Source organism: Perognathus longimembris, chromosome 1 (assembly GCF_023159225.1).
Source record: "Perognathus longimembris pacificus isolate PPM17 chromosome 1, ASM2315922v1, whole genome shotgun sequence".
NCBI classification, from domain to species: Eukaryota; Metazoa; Chordata; class Mammalia; order Rodentia; family Heteromyidae; genus Perognathus; species Perognathus longimembris.
This window is the reverse complement of record NC_063161.1, coordinates 83,835,103-83,855,628: the sequence shown is the minus strand read 5'-3', so window position 1 is coordinate 83,855,628 and position 20,526 is coordinate 83,835,103. Positions and strand designations below refer to the sequence as shown.

General features: G+C 40.3%; 1 protein-coding gene across 4 annotated transcripts in view; it reads left to right on the top strand.

The window, feature by feature from the left end:
• The first annotated feature begins 4,759 nt into the window (after window positions 1-4,759).
• Kif27 (kinesin family member 27) overlaps window positions 4,760-20,526 on the top strand; it is a 90,736-nt gene continuing 74,969 nt past the window's right edge. For 3 of the 4 annotated variants that reach the window (XM_048331323.1, XM_048331318.1, XM_048331314.1), the window contains exons 1-2: window positions 4,760-4,898; window positions 9,166-9,550. In XM_048331323.1, the coding sequence (XP_048187280.1) occupies window positions 9,253-9,550 (298 nt within the window). In that variant the 5' untranslated portion in view covers window positions 4,760-4,898; window positions 9,166-9,252. The remainder of the gene's footprint in view (window positions 4,899-9,165; window positions 9,551-20,526) is intronic. The other variant, XM_048331331.1, reaches the window with a different exon arrangement.

Sequence of the window (20,526 nt, the reverse complement as noted above, 5' to 3'; positions counted from 1 at the left end):
CTGGAAACTTGTCATAGTAATTGCACAGATGACAATGACTATGCTGTGATCCCACACACAGAAGTATAAATCTATCTCTATATATTTTGTTGTTTAAGATAGTGGATTTTATGTTATCCCAGTAAAATTGGCCAGCACCAAGAATTCTGGCAGGGATGTGGGGAGTAAGGAATCCTTACTGCACTGCTGGTGGGAATGTAAACTAGTACAACTACTCTGAATGGCAGTTTGGAGGTTCTTCAAAAAACTAGACATAGGGGCTGGGAATATGGCCTAGTGGCAAGAGTGCTTGCCTCCTATACATGAAGCTCTCGGTTCGATTCCCCAGCACCACATATATGGAAAACGGCCAGAGGGGGCGCTGTGGCTCAGGTGGCAGAGTGCTAGCCTTGAGCGGGAAGAAGCCAGGGACAGTGCTCAGGCCCTGAGTCCAAGGCCCAGGACTGGCAAAAAAAAACACAAAAAACAAAACAACTAGACATAGAATCTCCCTACAATCCAGCCATACCACTGTTGGCATCTATCCAGAACATTACAAGTCAGGATGCATGCAGTAAAGACATTGACACATCCATATTCATTGCTGTACTATTGACAATAACCAAGTTATGGAAACAGCCTAGGTGTCCCACAACAGATGATTAGATCAAAAGAAATGTGACATTTATACACAGTGGAATTTTACCTATCCATTAGAAAGAATAATATGTCATTTGCAGGAAATGGATGTACCTAGAACAAATTGTGTCAAGTGAAATAAGCCAGGCTCAGAGAGACAAATGGTTTTCTCTCATATGTGGAAACTAGATCTAAAATACAACTTGGCATGATAACATACACAGGGCTTTATATGTTTACACATGTACTGACTAAAGGAGAGTATACTTGGGAGTGGAATCCAAAGGTGTAACTCCTCTAAACAAAATTACCGTTTATCAAAATTAATACCAGGAAATGGAAACATCTGGAGGGGTAGCACGTAGTCATTGTATTCAATATACTCTATGTAAACAATGAACTATGTAACTTGTGGTTAGGGATGGGAAGGGGAAAAACATTAAAAAAAATTTAGGCATGTACTGGGGGCTCACACTTGTAATCCTAGATATTCTGGAGAGTGAGATCTGAGGATCAGGATTCAAAGACCAGGCAGGAACATCCATGAAGCGTCATATCTCCAATTAATCACCAGAAAACCAGAAGTGGAACTGGGGCTCAAAGTGGTAGAGTACTAGCCTTGAGCAAAATAGCTCAAGGACAGCACCCAGACTCTGAGTTCAAGCCCCAGGAAGGATTAAGGGGAAAAAAAAAACCAAAACATTCAACAGTGGGTTTTTGTGTGTTTCTCAAGCTGGTCTTGAACTTCTTAGCAAAAAATGATCCTTTTGCCTTAGCCTCCTGAGTAGCCAGGACTACAAGTATGTACTACCAAAGCCTAGCGTACATTGATATCTTTATATATTCTGTTAGTTCTGGTTTTCTGGAGAAAATTTTTTCTGGAACAAATAAAATATCAAAGTATCTTTTTCTTAATTCAGGGATAGTGAATGTAAATATACAAACCTAATAGCCAGGCACTGTGGCTCATTCCTATAATCCTAGCTACTTAGGAAGCTAAGATCTGATGATCATGGTTCAAAGCTAGCCTGGGAAGGAAAGTCTATGGGACTCTTATTTCAGATTAAGTACCAAAAGAAGTCACAAGTGGTGCTGTTTCTAAAGTGGTAGAATCCTATCCTTGAGCAAAGAAAGCTCAGAAATAGCAGCCAGGCCCAAGTTCAAGCCCTCGGACCAAGAAAACAAACAGATAACTGGTGGAACTAAACAATTTCTAAGATTCTTCCCAAGTATCAAGTTAGTTTGGAGGGGTAGAGGTGTGTTTCAAATGGTAGGGCACCTGTTTGGCAAACACAAAGCCCTGTGTACAAACCCCAGTATCACCAAGGTACTGGTGACTCATGCCTGTAATCATGGCTACTTGGGAACCTAACAGTAGGAGGTCTACAGTTCAAGACTAGCTCTGGCCAGAAACATTTGCCAGATTCTTCCTCAAAAATAATATAAAAAAAAAAAGGATGGCTGGAGGCATGAGTCAAAGTTAGAGCATCGGCCTAATAAGAATGAAGCCTTGGTCCTGGGAAGGTGACTTCGTAGTAGAGTGCTTGCCTAGACTCTGGGTTCCATTCCTCAGTACCACATAAACACAAAAAGCCAGAAGTGGCACTGTGGCTCAAGTGGTAGGATGCTAGCCTTGAGCAAAAGAAGCTCAGGCACAGTGCCCAGGCCCTGAGTTCAAGCCCCAGGACTGGCAAAAAAAGAAAAAAGAAAAAAGAATGAGGCCTTGAGTTCAAACCCTAGTACAACTACCAGAAGAGGAAAAAAAATACCCACAAAATTTAATTGGGAGAAATACGTGTTTCCTCAGTATTGGAGAAAGATTGGTTTCAAGAGACTTCTCCCTACCCTACGCAGGTATCAAAATCCAAATTTGATAAAGTGGTTTGTTGTTTTTGTAGCAGTCTTGATGTTTGAACTTAGGACCTACGCACCATCCTTGAGCCTTTTCTGCTCAAGGCTATCACTCTTACCACTTGAGCTACAGCTCATGTCTATACTCAAAAGAACTGAAAATAGATGTTAATAAATACTGTATAAGAATGGTCATAACAACATTATTTATGTTAACCAAACAGTGAAAATAACTCACATCTATATCAATTAATGGACAGATTAAACAAAATGCAGTGATCCATATAATGGAATATTATTCCGTTATAAAATTGAATAAAAAGCCCTGATATGACATGAATGAACCTTGCTAACACTGTTAAGCAAAAGCCACACATATGGTGGCACAGGTCTGTAATCCCTACTGGCTACTGGAGTGGCCAAGGCAGGGAGATCCCAAATTTAAGGTCAGCTCGGGCAGTTACTGAGACTTTATCTCCCAAAATAAATTACAAACCAAAGAGCTGAGGGCAAGGGTCACATAGTAGAGCCTTTGCCTAACATGAGGGGCCCTGAGGGTAGGGCAGAAGGCCATATACGAAATCTTAGACCAGAGATTCCATGAACATGAGATGATCAGAACAGGTAAACCCATAGACAAAGAAAGTAGATTTGTAGTTGATAGGAGCTGGAAGACATGGGAACTGAAGGGAATGACTGCTAACTGGTTTATGAAATCCCATTTGAGGTGATGGGATTTGATTCTGGAACCAAACACAAAGATCAAAGTTATGCAACAGTGTGAATATTTGAATGAGACTAGAAATTGCCACCTCTAAATATAGTACCCTGGCATATTGATTATTTGAAATTAAGAGAATTTAGAGCAGAGTGCTGGTGGCACTTATCTGTAATCTTAGCTACTCAGAGCCTGAGGTCTAAAGATCAAGGTTGAAAGACAGCTCAGACAAAAAAGGCCTTGAAATGGATCTAAAAATGGAGATGTGGCTCAAGTGGTAGACTACCAGTCTTGAGTGAGGAAGTGAAATGGCAGTGCACAGACCCTGTGTTCACGCTTTAGTACCAGAAAAAAATACCGAAACTTAGAGAAGATCAGGCCATTGGTACAGGCTTTACTCTATCTCCTTGTTTATTTAAAGTTGGGACAACCAAGGAGAGCTTCTCCTTAACTTTTTTGGAACAAAATCTGTCAGTACACTTTGACAGGCTTTTCAACACTCACATTCAGTATGTCCTCCAACATTCTTGGCAGCCCACTGTCTTTTCTGTGGTCCTAGTGGATCTAGTCCCAGGCCATTGTATGTATTTTACAAGCCAATTAGAGTCTCCTAAAAATCATTTAATCTTCAACTAAACATTGTCTAGGTTCTCATTGTCCCTCTTTCGCTATGAAATATGTGGGTTGTTTGTCTGTCCTGTCGTTTGAATTCAGGGCCTGGGCACTGTCCATTAGCTTCTGCCCTACCGTCTCCCCCCCCCCCCCCCCCCCAGGCTGGCACTCTACCACTTGAGGCACAGATCCACTTAAGACTTTTTGGCAGTTAATTGGAGATAAGAGTCACCCGGACTTTCTTCCTGGAACTGGCCTTGAACCGAGATTCTCAGATCTCAACCTCCTGAGTAGCTAGGATTACAGGCTGTGATGTGCCACAGGAGCCTGGTTTATGAGTGCATATTTCTGAATCATCTTGCACTTTACTGAGTATGCACAGTCCTGTGCCTTGTTCTGCTATAATTTTCCCCTTTTGTATGTTAATAAAGTTGCCTTACATCAGTTCATTCCATTGAAGCAGAAGGCCATGGAGCCCTTTCCTTTCCCCCCTAAGTACAGTAAGTAAACACTGAAATATTCATCTTTAAAAAAAAAGATTATCGTGGTCCCAGCTCCCGATTCTGGGCTGCGGCCCTGGCTAGGCCAGCCTGCTTTTTATGGTTGCGGTTCCAGCTCCCAAGTCCGGGCAGGGACCCTGGCCGGTCAGTATACTTTTTACTTCCCCAATAAATCCATCTTTTTACTTGAAAAAAAAACAAAAACAGATTATTTTATATTTTGCATGTTTTTATCCTTTTTTTAAAGAAAAGATTCTGATTTGCTATCTAAGATACGAAAATGCAAGGTGGAATCGTTTTCATATTCATTTTCCCCATGGCCATTGGTGGGAAAATGCATAGGCCTCTTATGCGAAGGAGCCTTTGCGGCGGGGCTTCGGTGGGAGGGGCGTGTTTGTGGGCGCGCCCCGATTGGGGCGTGGTCTGCGTGGGCGGGGCCGAAGCGCAGCGGCCCCGAGGAGGAGGCGCGTCCGGTGGCGGACTGCGCGGGTTGCCGTGAGAACCCTTGACAACAAAAGGCCCGGGCGGCGGCTGAGGCGCGGTAGAGCCAAGTCGAGGACCCCTGCGCCCCCTCCCGTAACCAGCGCTTTCCCGGGCCGGTCAGTGAGCCGCGGGCCGGGCTGGGCGGGCTAAGGAAGCCAGGCCCTACTCCCTCGGCGACCGCCCTCCGCCGTCGCCCGGGGCCCGCCGTTGGGAGTCGGGACGCCGCGGGGTGGGCTCGCTGGCGGTTGGGGCGCTAGCACGGAGGAGTTGGCGCCTGAGGAGGCCTGGAGTCGGTGCTGGGAGCCTGGCGACAAGCCGGAGGGAAGTTGGTCGTCCCACAAGCCCCTCAGGTGTAAGGGCTGGAAATGGACCTGAGAGAACGTGGGACCACGTCCTAGAGTCGGGTCTGTGTCCATCCCCAGAGGGACGTGAGGGAACAGGACCCCACCCTCATTGGGGTTCCTTCCCCCTGCCGAGGCTTTGAAACTGTGGTACACGAGAACGCTGGAGAAACCCGACAGCTGCGATCCCCAAGGGCAGGTTGTTTTCTTTTTCTTTTTTGAATTTTATTTTGGCAGCACGTGGGATGCCAAAATGCTGGTGATAATAGAGGAAGACAGGATGCCCCGATTGTTTTCTTGGATATATCCCTAACACCTTTCCTTCCAATTTGTAATATCTTTTTTACCTTCTTGCCTTCAACTCACCTGTCTTTATGCATTTGAGACTTTAAAAAATGAGATCCTTCTTCAGTTTATCACATCTCCCTGCTGGGAAGTTTGTTATGAAAAGATTCATAATTAACAGATTACAAGTTTTAGACAACTTCCTTCTACCTTTTGAGAAACCAAGAGCACAGAATGGCTTTGATTTTTAGAGACACTTTTTTTTCTGATCAGGAGCATGGCATAGGGGTCAAATGCTTACCTTGAATTTGGTCACATTTCAAAAATCCACTGAGTACACCTAAGTATTATCAGCTGGGCATACTTCACCTTTGTAACATGTACTGGTGACAATACTTGTCTCTAATGACTATAGTTAATCAGAACCTTAAGAACTATAATTTCAGTAGACTATAATATGTATATATATGTGTGTGTGTTTGTGTAATTGTTTACAAACCATGTGTATATGGCCCATTATTGTGTGGCCCATTATACATGTATATATACATTTTGTGTATAGATTATTTACAAGCAATATATTTATGGACCATTATTATCTCTTAATGATTGCAGTAGGCGCATTTCAATAGCCTGTAAGATTAAACTTCCATCATAAAACTAAGAAAGTGAAAATAATATCCAAATTACATTTAACTAACAATTGCATTTAAAGCAGCCAAGATTTCCTTAGCAAAGCCCATGACTTTTGCTTTAATGTAATATCATTAAAAGAAAAAAATCATCTAATCTATAGATGAAAACTTCAGTTGTAGGCGTTCATAGGAATTTGGAAGCATACTCTAAACAGTGAAAATTTCCAGTACCAAATTGCGAATTCCTTTAGAATCTAAGAAAGGATTTACTGTACTCCTGAACACTTTTTTTCAGCACAGGTTTTGATTGGAACTGTTAAAACTTCCAAGATTAGACATATTTCTTTGTTTTGGCTTTTTTTTTTTCTTTGTTGGTCCTGGAGCTTGAACTCTGTCCTTGGGCGCTGTCCCTGAGCTTCTTTTTGCTCAAGGCTGGTGCTCTATCATGTGAGCCACAGCACCACTCCCAGCTTTTTCTGAGTAGTTAATTGCTGATATGAGTCTCTCGGACTTTCCTGCCCTGGCTGGCTTTGAACCATGATCCTCAGATCTCAGCCTCCTGAGTAGTTAGGATCACAGGTGTGAGCCACTTGCACCCCACTGTTTTGGCTTTTAAAGATAGGCTGTTGTTAACTGTTTTGAGATCTTAGAGCCCAAGGGATCTGGTTTTGTTTTTTATTTAAATTCTCAATGGGACCCTACTAACATGATGTAAACCATTTTTGTTATTGTGATTCTCTCTACGTTATCCACTCTGAATTATATATGCACGGTACTGTTACTGAAGTTTCTTTTTTGTTGTTTGGGTTTTCTTTTTGTTTTTGGTGCCAAGACTGGGGTTTAAAGTCAGGACTTGGATTCTGTCCCTGATCTTTAGTGCTCAAGGCTAGTGTACTGCCACTTGAGCCACAGCTCCACTTCCAGCTTATTTTTTTTATTTTTTTTTTTTTGCCAGTCCTGGGCCTTGGACTCAGGGCCTGAGCACTGTCCCTGGCTTCTTCCCGCTCAAGGCTAGCACTCTGCCACTTGAGCCACAGCGCCGCTTCTGGCCGTTTTCTGTATATGTGGTGCTGGGGAATCGAACCTAGGGCCTCGTGTATCCGAGGCAGGCACTCTTGCCGCTAGGCTATATCCCCAGCCCCTCTTCCAGCTTATTTTTGGTGGTGACTTGGAGATAAGAGTCTTATGCACTTTCCTGCCTGGAATGGCTTTGAACTGCAATCAGTTTGTCTAATTTTTCTTTTGTTGACTTTGCTTCTCACAAGCAATCAACAAAACCAGAGTTAAAGTTTTCAATCCATAGAACATAAACTCTCAGGCCCTTTCAGTAATATTTTGAAGTTTTTATTGTAGAAATTTTATGACTCTTGTTAATTTTTTTAAATATTGTATTTTTTATTGTTATTATAAAGGTGATGTACAGGTGGGTTACAGTTCCATAAAAATATTGTATTCTTTTTGATGCTTTGTAAGTGAAATTGTTTTCTTAGTTTTCAGGATGTTCACTGTAAGTGTAGTTGGCACTTCAGTACATTTTTGTGCTGGTGCCAGGCCTGAACTCAGGGCCTCAAGCACTTACTTGCTTGGCTTTCTTGTTCACAGTTAACACTCTATAACTTGAACCATACTTGTAGTCTGGCATTTTATTCGTTAACTGGAGATGAAGTCTCATAGCATTTTCTACCTGGGCTGGCTTGAACCTCTGTCCTCCAGATTTCAGCCCCTTGAGTAGCCAGGATTACAGGTGTGTGCCACTGATGCCTAGTACCAGCTTCCTTTCTTAGCCTCTTTTGTGCTGGCTGGACACCTGGCTCCAGTTTAATTTTTTTCCTTTTTTTGGTTGATTGTGGGGCTTGAATGCTGGGCCTGGGCCACTTCTGGTTTTCTGGTGGTTAATTAGAGATAAGAGTTTTCACAGACTTTCCTTTCTGTGCTGACTTGAAACCATGATCTTAAGATCTCAGCCATATTATTATACACATTATTAATGTATCGAGTTCACCAGAGAGCTTCAGAAATAAAGACAACATAGTATTTTGGAGTGGAAAAGAATTTTTTCTGTAGTACTTTTGTATTTGTGTGTGTGTGTGCACATGTGTGCGTGCATGTGTGTGTATGTATGTCAGCACTGTCCTCTACCTTCTTGACTCTACTACTGGCACTCTGTTGCTTGAACCACAGCCAACACTTCTGGCTTTTTAGTGGTTCATTGGAAATAGGAATTTTGCGGACCTTCCTGTCTGGGCTGGCTTCAAACCTCAACCCTCAAACCTCAGCCTCCTGCCAGGATTATGGACATGAGCCAGCAGCATCTGGCTTAGTTATGGTTATTTTTAAATAAAATACTTAACTTTGTATTTATATAGTTTTATTTAGTTCTAAATTTATGTAGACAGAAATTTCATAGTTTCACCCTTTTTGGTTGTACTGGGGTTTGAACTCAATCTCATGCTTGCTCATCTGGTACTCTACCATTTGAGCCATGACTCCATCTTTCATTTTTGTTGGTTATTTTGGAAATGGAGCCTTATGTGCTTTTCTGCCTGGTCTGACTTTGAACTGTTATCTTCTAGAGCTCAGCCTCCTAAGTAACTGGGATTATAGACATGATGAGCCACTGCCTTCTAGCTAGATTTACATTAAAAAATTAAATTTATTCTTAGCTTCTACATAAAATAGATTTACTTTTAATCTTCATTATGTTTCAATGTCAATGTTATGTTTCAGTAAATAACTACAAATGTTTGCTTTTAATCTGTTGGCAATTCTTCAGTTATTTCCTTGTGTGAATTTTCTAACTATTCAATGTAGACAGATTAATGAACTGGGAAACATTACTGCTGTAGAAATAAAGATAAAATGGAATCTCATATGTTTATCACTTATCTTTGTAATTTACCAGTTCATGGCTCTCTTTGCCTCAACTATTTTGAAGCAAATCCAAATGTCATATCATTTCACCAATAAATTATTGATTTATTTTACAAGACAGATTTAATATTTGTAACTATTTTATACTGGAGAAAAACCTCTGCTAGAATTGGCTTTGCTTTAAAAGATGGTAGTTTTATTAGGATAGTTGGAGTCCGTAATTAAAATTTGTCTTTTATTTTGATACACAGGAGTCCAGATCTTCCATAAAATGGATATTTCTCACACTAGATACTGAACATTAAGTAGATGATTTATTCAGTAAAATCTAAGCTGCCATGGAAGAAATACCAGTAAAAGTCGCCGTAAGAATTAGACCTCTACTTTGTAAAGAAGTTCTTCATAACCATCAAGTTTGTGTGAGAGTTATTCCAAACACCCAGCAAATTATCATTGGGAGAGATAGAGTTTTTACTTTTGATTTTGTTTTTGGCAAAAATTCCACTCAAGATGAAATTTATAATACATGTATAAAGCCCCTAGTGTTGTCACTCATTGAGGGCTATAATGCAACTGTTTTTGCCTATGGACAGACTGGATCTGGGAAGACATACACCATTGGAGGAGGCCATGTTGGTAAGATTAACTGTGACTTTTGAGAGACTAGAAGGAGGCTAAAATATGGTAATAATTGATGTAATAGGTATATAGCATATTGATTGAATAATGAAAGAATGAATAGGATAGTTAAATGTGTTTATAAGATGTGTTTGAGGGGCTGGGGATATGGCCTAGTGGCAAGAGCGCTTGCCTTATATACTTGAAGCCCTGGGTTCCATTCCCCAGCACCACATATACAGAAAATGGCCAGAAGTGGCACTGTGACTCAAGTGGCAGAGTGCCTAGCCTTGAGCAAAAAGAAGCCAGGGACAGTGCTCAGGCCCTGAGTCCAAGGCCCAGGACTGGCAAAAAAAAAAAAAGATGTATTTGAGATTTAAATGTGTTTGAGATTTAAATGTGTTTGAGAGATGTATTTTAAATATTAAAATTTCATTAAATAATTTGTTACTTTTTTTTCTTTTGGAAGGAAATTTAAGGCAGTGCTAGGTATGATGGTACCCTAGCTACTTCAGAGATAGAGACAGGAGGGTCAGTAATTCAAGATCAGCCTGAGCAAAGTTATTGGTAATTCAAGGTCAGCTTGAGCAAAGTTCTTGAGACCCTACCTCAAAAACAAAATAAAGCTGAGCACTAGTGGTTCAGGCCTATATTCCTAGCTACTCAGGTGGCTGAGGTCTGAGGATCAAAGTTCAAGGTTAAGTCAGGCAGACAAATTCAAGAGACTTATTTCCAATTAACCACTAAAAAGCTGGGACTACAGTTGTGACCCAAGTGACAGCCCGATCTCTGAGCAAAAGAGCAAAGCTAGAGTGAGAAATCCTGAGTTCAAGCCCTAGCACTGGCACAAAAATAAATACAATAAATAAAAGCATGGAAAGTTCAAGTGATGGAGCACTTTTTCAGCAGGAGAAAAACCTCTAATTCAAACCTCAGTGCCACCAAAAAAAAGGTGAAGACAATATTCGTTGACTGTTCAGTCCTTATTATTTTGAGTAGAAGGTAAAATAGTAATTAATTTGATCAGATTTTTCATCCTTAAATAAATAAGCCCAGTGTAAATATTAAGATTTTTGCAACCAAGATTTAGGAGTAACTGGAAAAATTTACTGTGTAGTTCCAAATGTCTTTTTTTAAAAAAATTAAAAGCCAGATTTCTTTTTTCTTTTCTTTTTTTTTTTTGGGGGGGGGTAGCACTTTGAACTTAAAGCATCACACTTATTAGGCTCTCTACCACTGAGCCAACCCCACAGGCTCAGGGTTTTTTTGGGGGGGATTTTTGTTTGTTTGTTTTAAAATAGGATTTCACTTTTGCCTCTCACTGTGTATGGACCACTATCCCCCTTGGGGGGCTTCTTGTCATTGCTGGGATGACAAGCAGGTGCCACCACATCTGTCTTCTCTTCATTGAGATGGAGTTTTACAGACTCTCTTACCTGGCTGGCCTGGAACATCCTAGTTGCAGTCTCCTGCATAACTGAGGGTAATTGGCATTCACCATTGTGCCCCAGCTAGAGTTTGAAAAGGAGTCTCATGAACTTTTCATCCTAGACTGGCCACAAACCATGATCCTCTTCCTAGTCGTAGCCTCCCAGGTAGCTAGGATTACAGGCATGAGCATGACCAAATGCCAGATTTCCGAGTTTCTTTTTTTTTTTTTTTTTCTGGAATAGGATCTCACTGTATGGGATGGAGTCTCACTATTGCCCAGGCTGGCTTTGAACTCTCAATTAACTGGCCTTTTCCTCCAAGTCCTGGGATTACATGTGTACCACCACACCTAGCTCTCAGATTTCCATTTTTGAGTACTTAATATTTTAGGATATTATTTTTCCTAATTGTAATAATACTTCGGAAAAGGTCGAATCATTGGATTTGCAGTAGAGTGGTGGGAACCTTGGAAATAATTTCTCTTCATAGTTATGGAGCTCCAGACATTGAGAGATAAATTGTTGAGTTAGGTTGCTGGAGATAAAAGTAGAGGTTTGAAAGATAAGTCTTCGGTTGAGACTGTCTTCTGTATTGGGGTGTGTGTGTGTGTGTGTGTGTGTGTGTGTGTGTGTGTGTGTGTGTGTGTTTTCTTTTATGGTAAGGAAGATTTTACTCAGGATCATTTTATAGCAAACTGCAATAGGGAGCATGGTTGGGATCATTTCCAAATACAGTAACGACAAGTGGGAATTGATAACCAGGGAACAAGGTGAGATTGGTGGATAAAAGTTACCAAGAGGTATAACATCAGTAATAAAGGGGTGTGTGTGTGTGTGCGTGTGTGTGTGTGTAACCAAACTGGGCTAATAGGGTTCTTGATGAAGTCAGGTCAGGATTATCAGACATTACCTGGGAAATGGAAGTTGAGTGATTGGTGTAATATTGAAGGTGGAGGTTTCTTTCGTTCTTTTTTTTTTTTTTTTTTGCCAGTTCTGGGGCTTGAACTCAGGGCCTGAGCACTGTCCCTGGCCTCTTCTTCTTCTTCTTCTTTTGTTTTTATTCAAGGCTAGCACTCTACCATAGCTCCACTTCCTACTTTTTCTGTATATATGGTGCTAAGAATTGAACCCAGGGCTTCGTGCATGCTAGGCAAGTACTGTACTGTTAGGCCACATTCCCAGCCCAAGGTTTCTTGTTAAACTTACTTAGTAGGGTTCTTGCTGAAACTGGTTTCTACAAAAAAACAAAACAACAACAACAACAAAAAACCCCCACACAGATAGCTGTAGGAGACATTCAGTAGTTGTAATAACGCTTGGTCATGTGAAGAATCATGATTCACTTTCACTTAGCATGGTTTTCTGTATAATAAAAAATCTTTTATGAATATACATTGTGAGAACTAAGTGAGATAGAACATTTTTTTCTATTTTTTCATCTCTCCCTCTCTCTTAGCTTTGTAGTTGGTCCTGCCCAAATGGTTTGGTCATTGTGCAGAGGCTTGCCCAGGAGTGGGAAGGCCTTTGCCTGTGCATTCGGTCCTTCTTCCCTTCCTATTCAGTCCTCTTTGCCCTTGGTTTAACGTTGGCATGGTGAGAGGGCTCCATATATCCTATGCATATATGGAGCCATTACCTTAACCGTTAGCCATAGGGATTGGCCATTATTCTTCCAGATGTGGGCCATCTGGAGGTTTTTAGAATGGATGCTTATATCCCAGGGCATTTCCTGCTCATGCCTGCCTAAGTGCCAACCATAACATTCCTCCTCAAGAGCTCCAGACCCTGAATTCTTTTAGGGGTATGGCCAGTAGGACTGACCTAGTTGCTTTCTGCTGACAAGGGGCAGTGTAAAGCAGGGATTTCAGGGTCCGGTGTCTCGCTGTAAGGACAAGGGAAAGTTGATTTGGCTCAGAGACAATGTGGATTTTCTGTTGTTGGGCCAGAAAGAGTATAGTTTTCACAAAATGAAGCAGCCAAAAAGGCATTCTGTAGTCCCTTTTGTAGATCCAAGTCACAACACCAAAGTTACCAGTGGAATTTACCATCTCTGACTCTTAAGTTCCCATAAACTTCATATCTTTACACTGACAGAAAAAAAAAGTAGCTAGCCACTGGTGACTCACATCTGTAACCTGGGCTACTAAGGAGGCTGAGATATAAGGATTCCCATTCCAAGCCAACCCCAGGCAGGAGAGTCCATGAGACTCTTTTTTTGGCCAGTCCTGGGCCTTGAACTCAGGGCCTGAGCACTGTCCCTGGCTTCTTCTTCTTCTTTTTTTTTTTTTTTTTGCTCAAGGCTAGCACTCTGCCACTTGAGCCACAGTGCCACTTCTGGCCGTTTTCTGTATATGTGGTGCTGGGGAATCGAACCAAGGGCCTTATGTATACAAGGCAAGCACTCTTGCCACTAGGCCATATCCCCAGCCCCCCATGAGACTCTTTATCTCTGATAAAATACCTCTCAAAAAAGCTAGAGGTGGAGCTGTGGCTCAAGTGGTAGAGTGTTCTTATGGAGCAAAAAAAGCTCAGGGACAACACCCAGGCCCCGAGTTCAAGCCCAGGACTGCACCCTACCTCCCTCCCCCCCCCAAAAAAAAAGTTCAACAGGTCAATAGAGTGCTGGAAAGGAGGGGAAAGAGAAATATATTCTGTATGGGGAGGTACTAACAGTAAGAGATTAACAAGGAAGATAAAAGAGGATGAAATAGATTGTTGACAGATATGAAAATAGAACAATGAAACCTGTTGAAATTGTTTTGGGAAATGGGGGAAGGGAGACCCAAAGAGAGAGTGAGGTTGATTACCATATATTGTAGAATGCATGGAAATATAACAATAAACCAATGTAAACTAATTAAAAAATACCTCGGGACGAATTGGGGGGAGGAAAAGAGGGAGAAAAATGAAGGAGAGGTAACAAGTTTGACAAGAAAAGTTCTCAGACATAGAACATTTTAAGGATCTACCAGACTTAACCGTCTTTTTTTATATTAAACTTTTTTCTTTATTGTCAAAGTGTGGTACAGAGGGGTTACAGATTCATATGTAAGGCAGTGAGTACATTTCTTGTTCAACTTGTTACCTCCTCCCTCATTTCTCCCCCACCTCCTCCCTCCCCCTTTCCCTTTCCCCCCAAGAGTTGTGCAGTTGATTTACACCAAATGGTTTTGTAAGTATTGCTTTTGGAATGGTTTGTCTTTTTGCCATTTGTCTCTCAATTTTGATATTCCCTTTCCCTTCCCCAGTTCTAATACCTGTATAAACAGTATCCAGGGTATTCGGATGAGATATAGTGGTAGTGGGGGTACAACCACAGGAAGGGTATACAAGAAAAACAAAACTAAACAAAACAAGCAAACAAATAGACAAGAAAAAAATACAAAAGGCACGGTTTCACATGGCATGTTAATAATAATTACAACAGTAGTATTACTCTTGTTTCCATAACATGGAGTTAATTTCACTTGGCATCATCTTATGTTTGGAAAGCAGTGTGGAAGTTCCTAAGAAGGCGAAACATAGAGCTCCCCTATAACCCAGCAGCCCCACTTTTGGGCATCTACCCAAAAAACTACAAGCAAGACCACTCTAAAGTCATCAGCACAACTATGTTCATTGCAGCGCAACTTGTCATTGCTAAAACATGGAACCAACCTAGATGCCCCTCAGTAGACGAGTGGATCAGGAAAATGTGGTACATATACACAATGGAATTGTATGCCTCCATCAGAAGGAATGACACTGCCCCATTTGTAAGGAAATGGAAGGACTTGGAAAAAAATCATATTAAGTGAAGTGACCCAGACCCAAAGAAACATAAACCTTATGGTTTCTCTCATAGGGAATACATGATTAGGCTAGTCATGGTAGAAGATCAAAATATCCCAATAGCTACACTTATATAATCACTTAAGATTGATGCCAAGTGAAATGAACTCCATGTTACAGATTTAACGGTCTTTAAAGCATTTCTTTTTTTTTTTTTTTTTTTTGGCCAGTCGTGGGCCTTGGACTCAGGGCCTGAGCACTGTCCCTGGCTTCTTCCCGCTCAAGGCTAGCACTCTGCCACTTGAGCCACAGCGCCGCTTCTGGCCGTTTTCTGTATATGTGGTGCTGGGGAATCGAACCTAGGGCCTCGTGTATCCGAGGCAGGCACTCTTGCCACTAGGCTATATCCCCAGCCCCTTTAAAGCATTTCTAATGTGTTGTTTTCTGAGGAAAAAGAACACACCATCTTTAAGAAACCTGCTTTCCACAGTCTCTATTCTTTCCTTTCAAAGATGTTGGTTGCTAAGCCATCTTTCACATTCAGTGCCTTCTCCATATTTGTTTCTAGAGAACTCTACATTTCTAGAGAACTCTAGAAAACCTTTGTTTCATTTTGATTCCAAAGCACATTTAGGAAATGTTGTATATATATCTTTGCATAAATTTTAGAAAACCTTTTTTCCACTTTGATTTCAAAGCAAACTTAGAAAATGTTATATATATATATATATATATATATATACACATATATATATGTCTAAATTTCACTTAGTATTCCCTGTATAGAGGCTCTCTTTTTTCTATTTTCATACATCTCAAGTGTAGAATACATGTCTTTCAGACACTCCTGTCATTACAAAATGTATGGATTGGAAGAGGTCTGGATGGTGGCTACATATTCTGAGGAAGATCTAATGCCAAAGATTAAATGGAAGGCCCTTAAGATCCCAATACCTCTCAATTTTGAAAATTCACCTTTCTATAGTGTTTTTTGAGGATTATAGGGTGATTTTTTTTTATTGGAAAATGGCTTATGATCTTTAAGACCTCATGTATGTTTTTTTTTTATTTTAAATTTTTTTTTTTTTTTTTTTGCCCAGTCCTGGGCCTTGGACTCAGGGCCTGAGCACTGTCCCTGGCTTCTTCCCGCTCAAGGCTAGCACTCTGCCACTTGAGCCACAGCGCCGCTTCTGGCCGTTTTCTGCATATGTGGTGCTGGGGAATCGAACCTAGGGCCTCGTGTATCCGAGGCAGGCACTCTTGCCACTAGGCTATATCCCCAGCCCTCATGTATGTTTTACAATAATAAAAGTGGTAAACTATTCAGAGCTTGGTTACTTAATTACATATGTATTAATTGATATTAAGAGGCAGAGTATATAAGTTTAAATAGCATGTAGTAGTCAAGTATGATGGCTGGTGAAGTATCAAACTTTTTTCATTTTTCTCTGTGGAATAGTCTTTAAGACCAACATTGCAAGTGTGAGATATATTTAGGTTACAGAAATACATATTTAATCTTTATTATAAATATTTGAAATTCAAATTTTAAGTATTTAAAAATTTCATGCTTTGTTATAAAGTAGCACAGGGAATAAAAGACCTATTTCTGGTCAGGGGTATATTCTAACTAGTCTAGATTCCCACTTACACAATAGTTTGAAAGAATTTAAACATCATGGAAGCTTTTTTGTTTTTTCCATTGAAATTGTGTCTCAAATATAACTTAGAGTGGCCTCAAATTCTCTCTGGAGATAAGACTGGCCTCTAGGTTCAAAACTCTCCTACTTTAAGGAATTTTCACCTTCCATTTTGGAAAGACCCTTTAGTTTCCTTGTTTTGCCACAGGATGTCAGTCTTGTATCTTAAATTAGGTGAAAATCAGCCATACAAGTGAATAGAGATTCAGATATTGAGAATGCTTATTGCCAAAATACTAACTGAATGCTAAATGTCTACTTGGAAGTGAGCATTTTTAAAAGGATCATTAACAATCCAACTTTTTGTTACTTGGAATGTATTTTCCATGGTGTACAAATTTTCTAAACTGCTTTATAAAAGTATATTTGACCTTAAGTCTCAAATTTCTTTCTGTATTTTGAAGCTTGTCTTGCGCAGATTTTTAAAACTAATTTTAAAATGGTTGTAAATATATATGAATGTAGGGGCTGGGAATATGGCCTAGTGGCAAAAGTGCTTGCCTCATATACATGAAGCCCTGGGTTCAATTTCCCAGCACCACATATACAGAAAATGGCCAGAAGTGGCACTGTAGCTAAGTGGTAGAATGCTAGCCTTGAGCAAAAAGAAGCTAGGGACAGTGCTCAGGCCCTGAGTCCAAGCCCCGGGACTGGTAAAAATAAATAAATAAATAAATAAATAAATAAATAAATAAATATATATATATTATATATATATATATATGAATTTAAATATATACTAAATTTACCATTTTAGCTTGTACTTTTCAGGATCTCATTCTGTGACACCAAATACATTCATTTTGAATCAAATTAAATTGAATACATTAATATAATTGTCACTATTTCCAATATTTTTCTAGCACCACTTTAAACAAAAGTCTGTACTCAATCACTTTTAACTTCTCTAGGCTACTTTCTCTCTATGTTTTGACTCTTGTAGATATTTCATGGAAGAATAAGAGAATATTTGCCTTTCTGGCTTCTTTCACTTAATCTATTATAGCATGTATCAGAACTTTATCTTTTTTTATGGTTGGAGAATACTCCTTTGTACACATATGATACATTTTATTTATCTGGTCTTGATGGACCAGTTGATGGACACTTGGTTTATTTCCTCTTTTTTTTTTTTGCCAGTCCTGGGCCTTGGACTCAGTGCTCAGGCACTGTCCCTGGCTTCTTTTTGCTCAAGGCTACCACTCTGCCACTTGAACCACAGCGCCACTTCTGGCCGTTTTCTGTATATGTGGTGCTGGGGAATTGAACCCAGGGCCTCATGTATATGAGGCAAGCACTCTTGCCACTAGGCCATATCCCCAGCCTGGTTTATTTCCTCTTTAGTTCTTATCACAAATGCTGCCATACATGGTGATATACCAACATCTGTTTGAGTCTCTCTGAGGTATTTTTATAAAGTGATTGAAACTCCTGTTTTAGCCAAGGTGTGACATATATAAATGTTTATTCATAATGCTATTATACTATCCTTTTGAAAAAATGATTTTTGGGGGGCACAATACTAGGATAAAACTCAAGTCGTTGTCACTTGCTAGGAAAGTGGTTGATCACTGATCTGCACCTCCAGATCAAAGAAATGAGTCTTGCTAACACAAATGACTTTTACTCCAGTGATTGAGATTCCATCGAAGCCCCACCCCCTCTAATTGCCAAAGTAGAATGATACCTAGGTGCGTAGGACTGTGGAATAGGTTGTCTAACATAGGGTCCCTGTCTTATCTTTCTTTTTAAAAATTGCATCAATTAGTTTCACCAGTGCATTTCATTTTAACATGTTCATGTATGGATACAATGCATCTCAACCAAGTTCAATTCCTCCCTCCTTCTCTCTCCAGCTTTTTCCACTCCAACCAGTCACATTATGTTAACTTGTTCCACTTTTACAGATGTGCATAGATTATTCTGACTGTATTAGCTTTGCTTTCCCTTCTCTGTTTGTCTGCCCCCTCCTTCTATGACCCACACTCCAATCCAGACAACTTTTCTAATGTTATAATCTTCCATTGTTACACTACTAGTTAATTATTCAAAAGGATTTAATCATGGTACCACACACCTATAACACTATAATTTGGTCAAGTTGATTGTGTGTATTTGTGTTTGTGTGTGTGTGTGTGTATGTATGTATACATACCTACCCCGTGTGTATACATATCCTGTATGTGTTTCCATATGTTTCTGTTTTAGGTCCAACATCCACATTAGAGAGAAAACATGTACCTTTTGTCTTCCTGAACCTGGCTTACTTCACTTAATATGTTTTCCAGTCCTATCCATTTCCCTGAAAATGACATCATTTCATTCATCTTTAATAATAAATTTGATATTCCCTTGGAATATCCAGTATTCTATTGGAATAATACTCTAATGTGTGTTTGTATGTGCATCACATTTTCTTGGTGGCAGAACAACTTGGTTGTTTCCAAGGCTTGTGAATTGTGCTGCAATGAACATGAATATTCAGGTGCCACTATTATATCCTGAATTATATTCTTGTGGATAAATGCTCAAGGGTAGTATTGGTGGATCATAGGATCATGTTTTCCCCCAGTGAACTTCATTAGTTTGGATTCTTTTTACTATTATATCTTCAAACATTGTATGGGGAGAGGGGTTCAATTTACCCTGTTCATTTATGTCTACAGTGCATCTTGATCAGTTATTCCTTCCATATTGCTCCACTTATTCTAGCTCCATGTCTCCATTTTTTTCATGTAAGTACATTAAGTACTATGACTTTATTTACCCACCATTCTTCTTTCTGTTTGTCTACCCCTCCTGTTAGCCCCTCACAAGTCAAGCAAGATATGTTTCAGCTTCCTGATACTCATTTTTAACTTTTCCTTCCTAATACTTATTTAACTTTTATTAAACTCTCAGTTCAAATGGGTTACAACATGTAAATTCACTCCTATGTGTACCACATTTTAGTCAATTTGATCATATGTATATATGTATATGTATATGACCCTGTATGTGTTTACCAATATGTTTGTATTTTAAGATCAACATACAAGAGAAAACATGAAACTTTTATGTTTCTTTTTTCTTTTTTTTTTTTTTTTTTTTTTTTTTGCCTGGGCTTGGACTCAGGGCCTGAGCACTGTCCCTGGCTTCTTTTTGCGCAAGGCTAGCACTCTGCCACTTGAGCCACAGCGCCACTTCCGGCTTTTTCTATATATATTTGGTGCTGAGGAATCAAACCCAGGGCTTCATGTATACGAGACAAACACTTTACCACTAGGCCATATTCCCAGCCCCAAGTGGACTGTTTTAATATCTTGGCTGTTGTGAATAATGCTGCAATGAACATGGGTGTGCAAGTACCTTTATTGTATTCTAATCTGCATTCCATTGAATAATTACTCAAGAATAGTATTGCTGGATATAGAGTAGTAGTAGTTCGAGTTTTAGGGTTTTGTTTTGTTTTGTTTTTTGCCAGTCCTGGGGCTTGAACTCAGGGCTTTGGCACAGTCCCTGAGCCTCTCTGTGCTCAAGACTAACACTCTACCACTTGAGCTACAGTGCCACTTTCAGCCTTTTCTGTTCATGGTGGTACTAAGGAATCAAACCTGGGCAAGCACTCTACCACTAAGCCACATTCCCAATCCTTGTTGTTTGTATTCTTTTTTTTTTTTTTCTTTTGGCCAGTCCTGGGGCTTGGACTCAGGGCCTGAGCACTGTCCCTGGCTTCTCTTTGCTCAAGGCTGCTATAGCACTCTGCCACTTGAGCCACAGCGCCACTTCTGGCCATTTTCTATATATGTGGTGCTGGGGAATTGAACCCAGGACCTCATGTATACGAGGCAAGCACTCTTGCCACTAGGCCATATCCCCAGCCCCTGTTGTTTGTATTCTTTTTTTGCCCAGTCCTGGGGCTTGGACTCAGGGCCTGAGCACTGTCCCTGGCTTCTTTTTGCTCAAGGCTAGCACTCTGCCACTTGAGCCACAGCCCCACTTCTGGCCATTTTCTGTATATGTGGTGCTGGGGAATTGAACCCAGGGCCTCATGAATATGAGGCAGGCACTCTAGCCACTAGGCCATATCCCCAGCCCCTGTTGTTTGTATTCT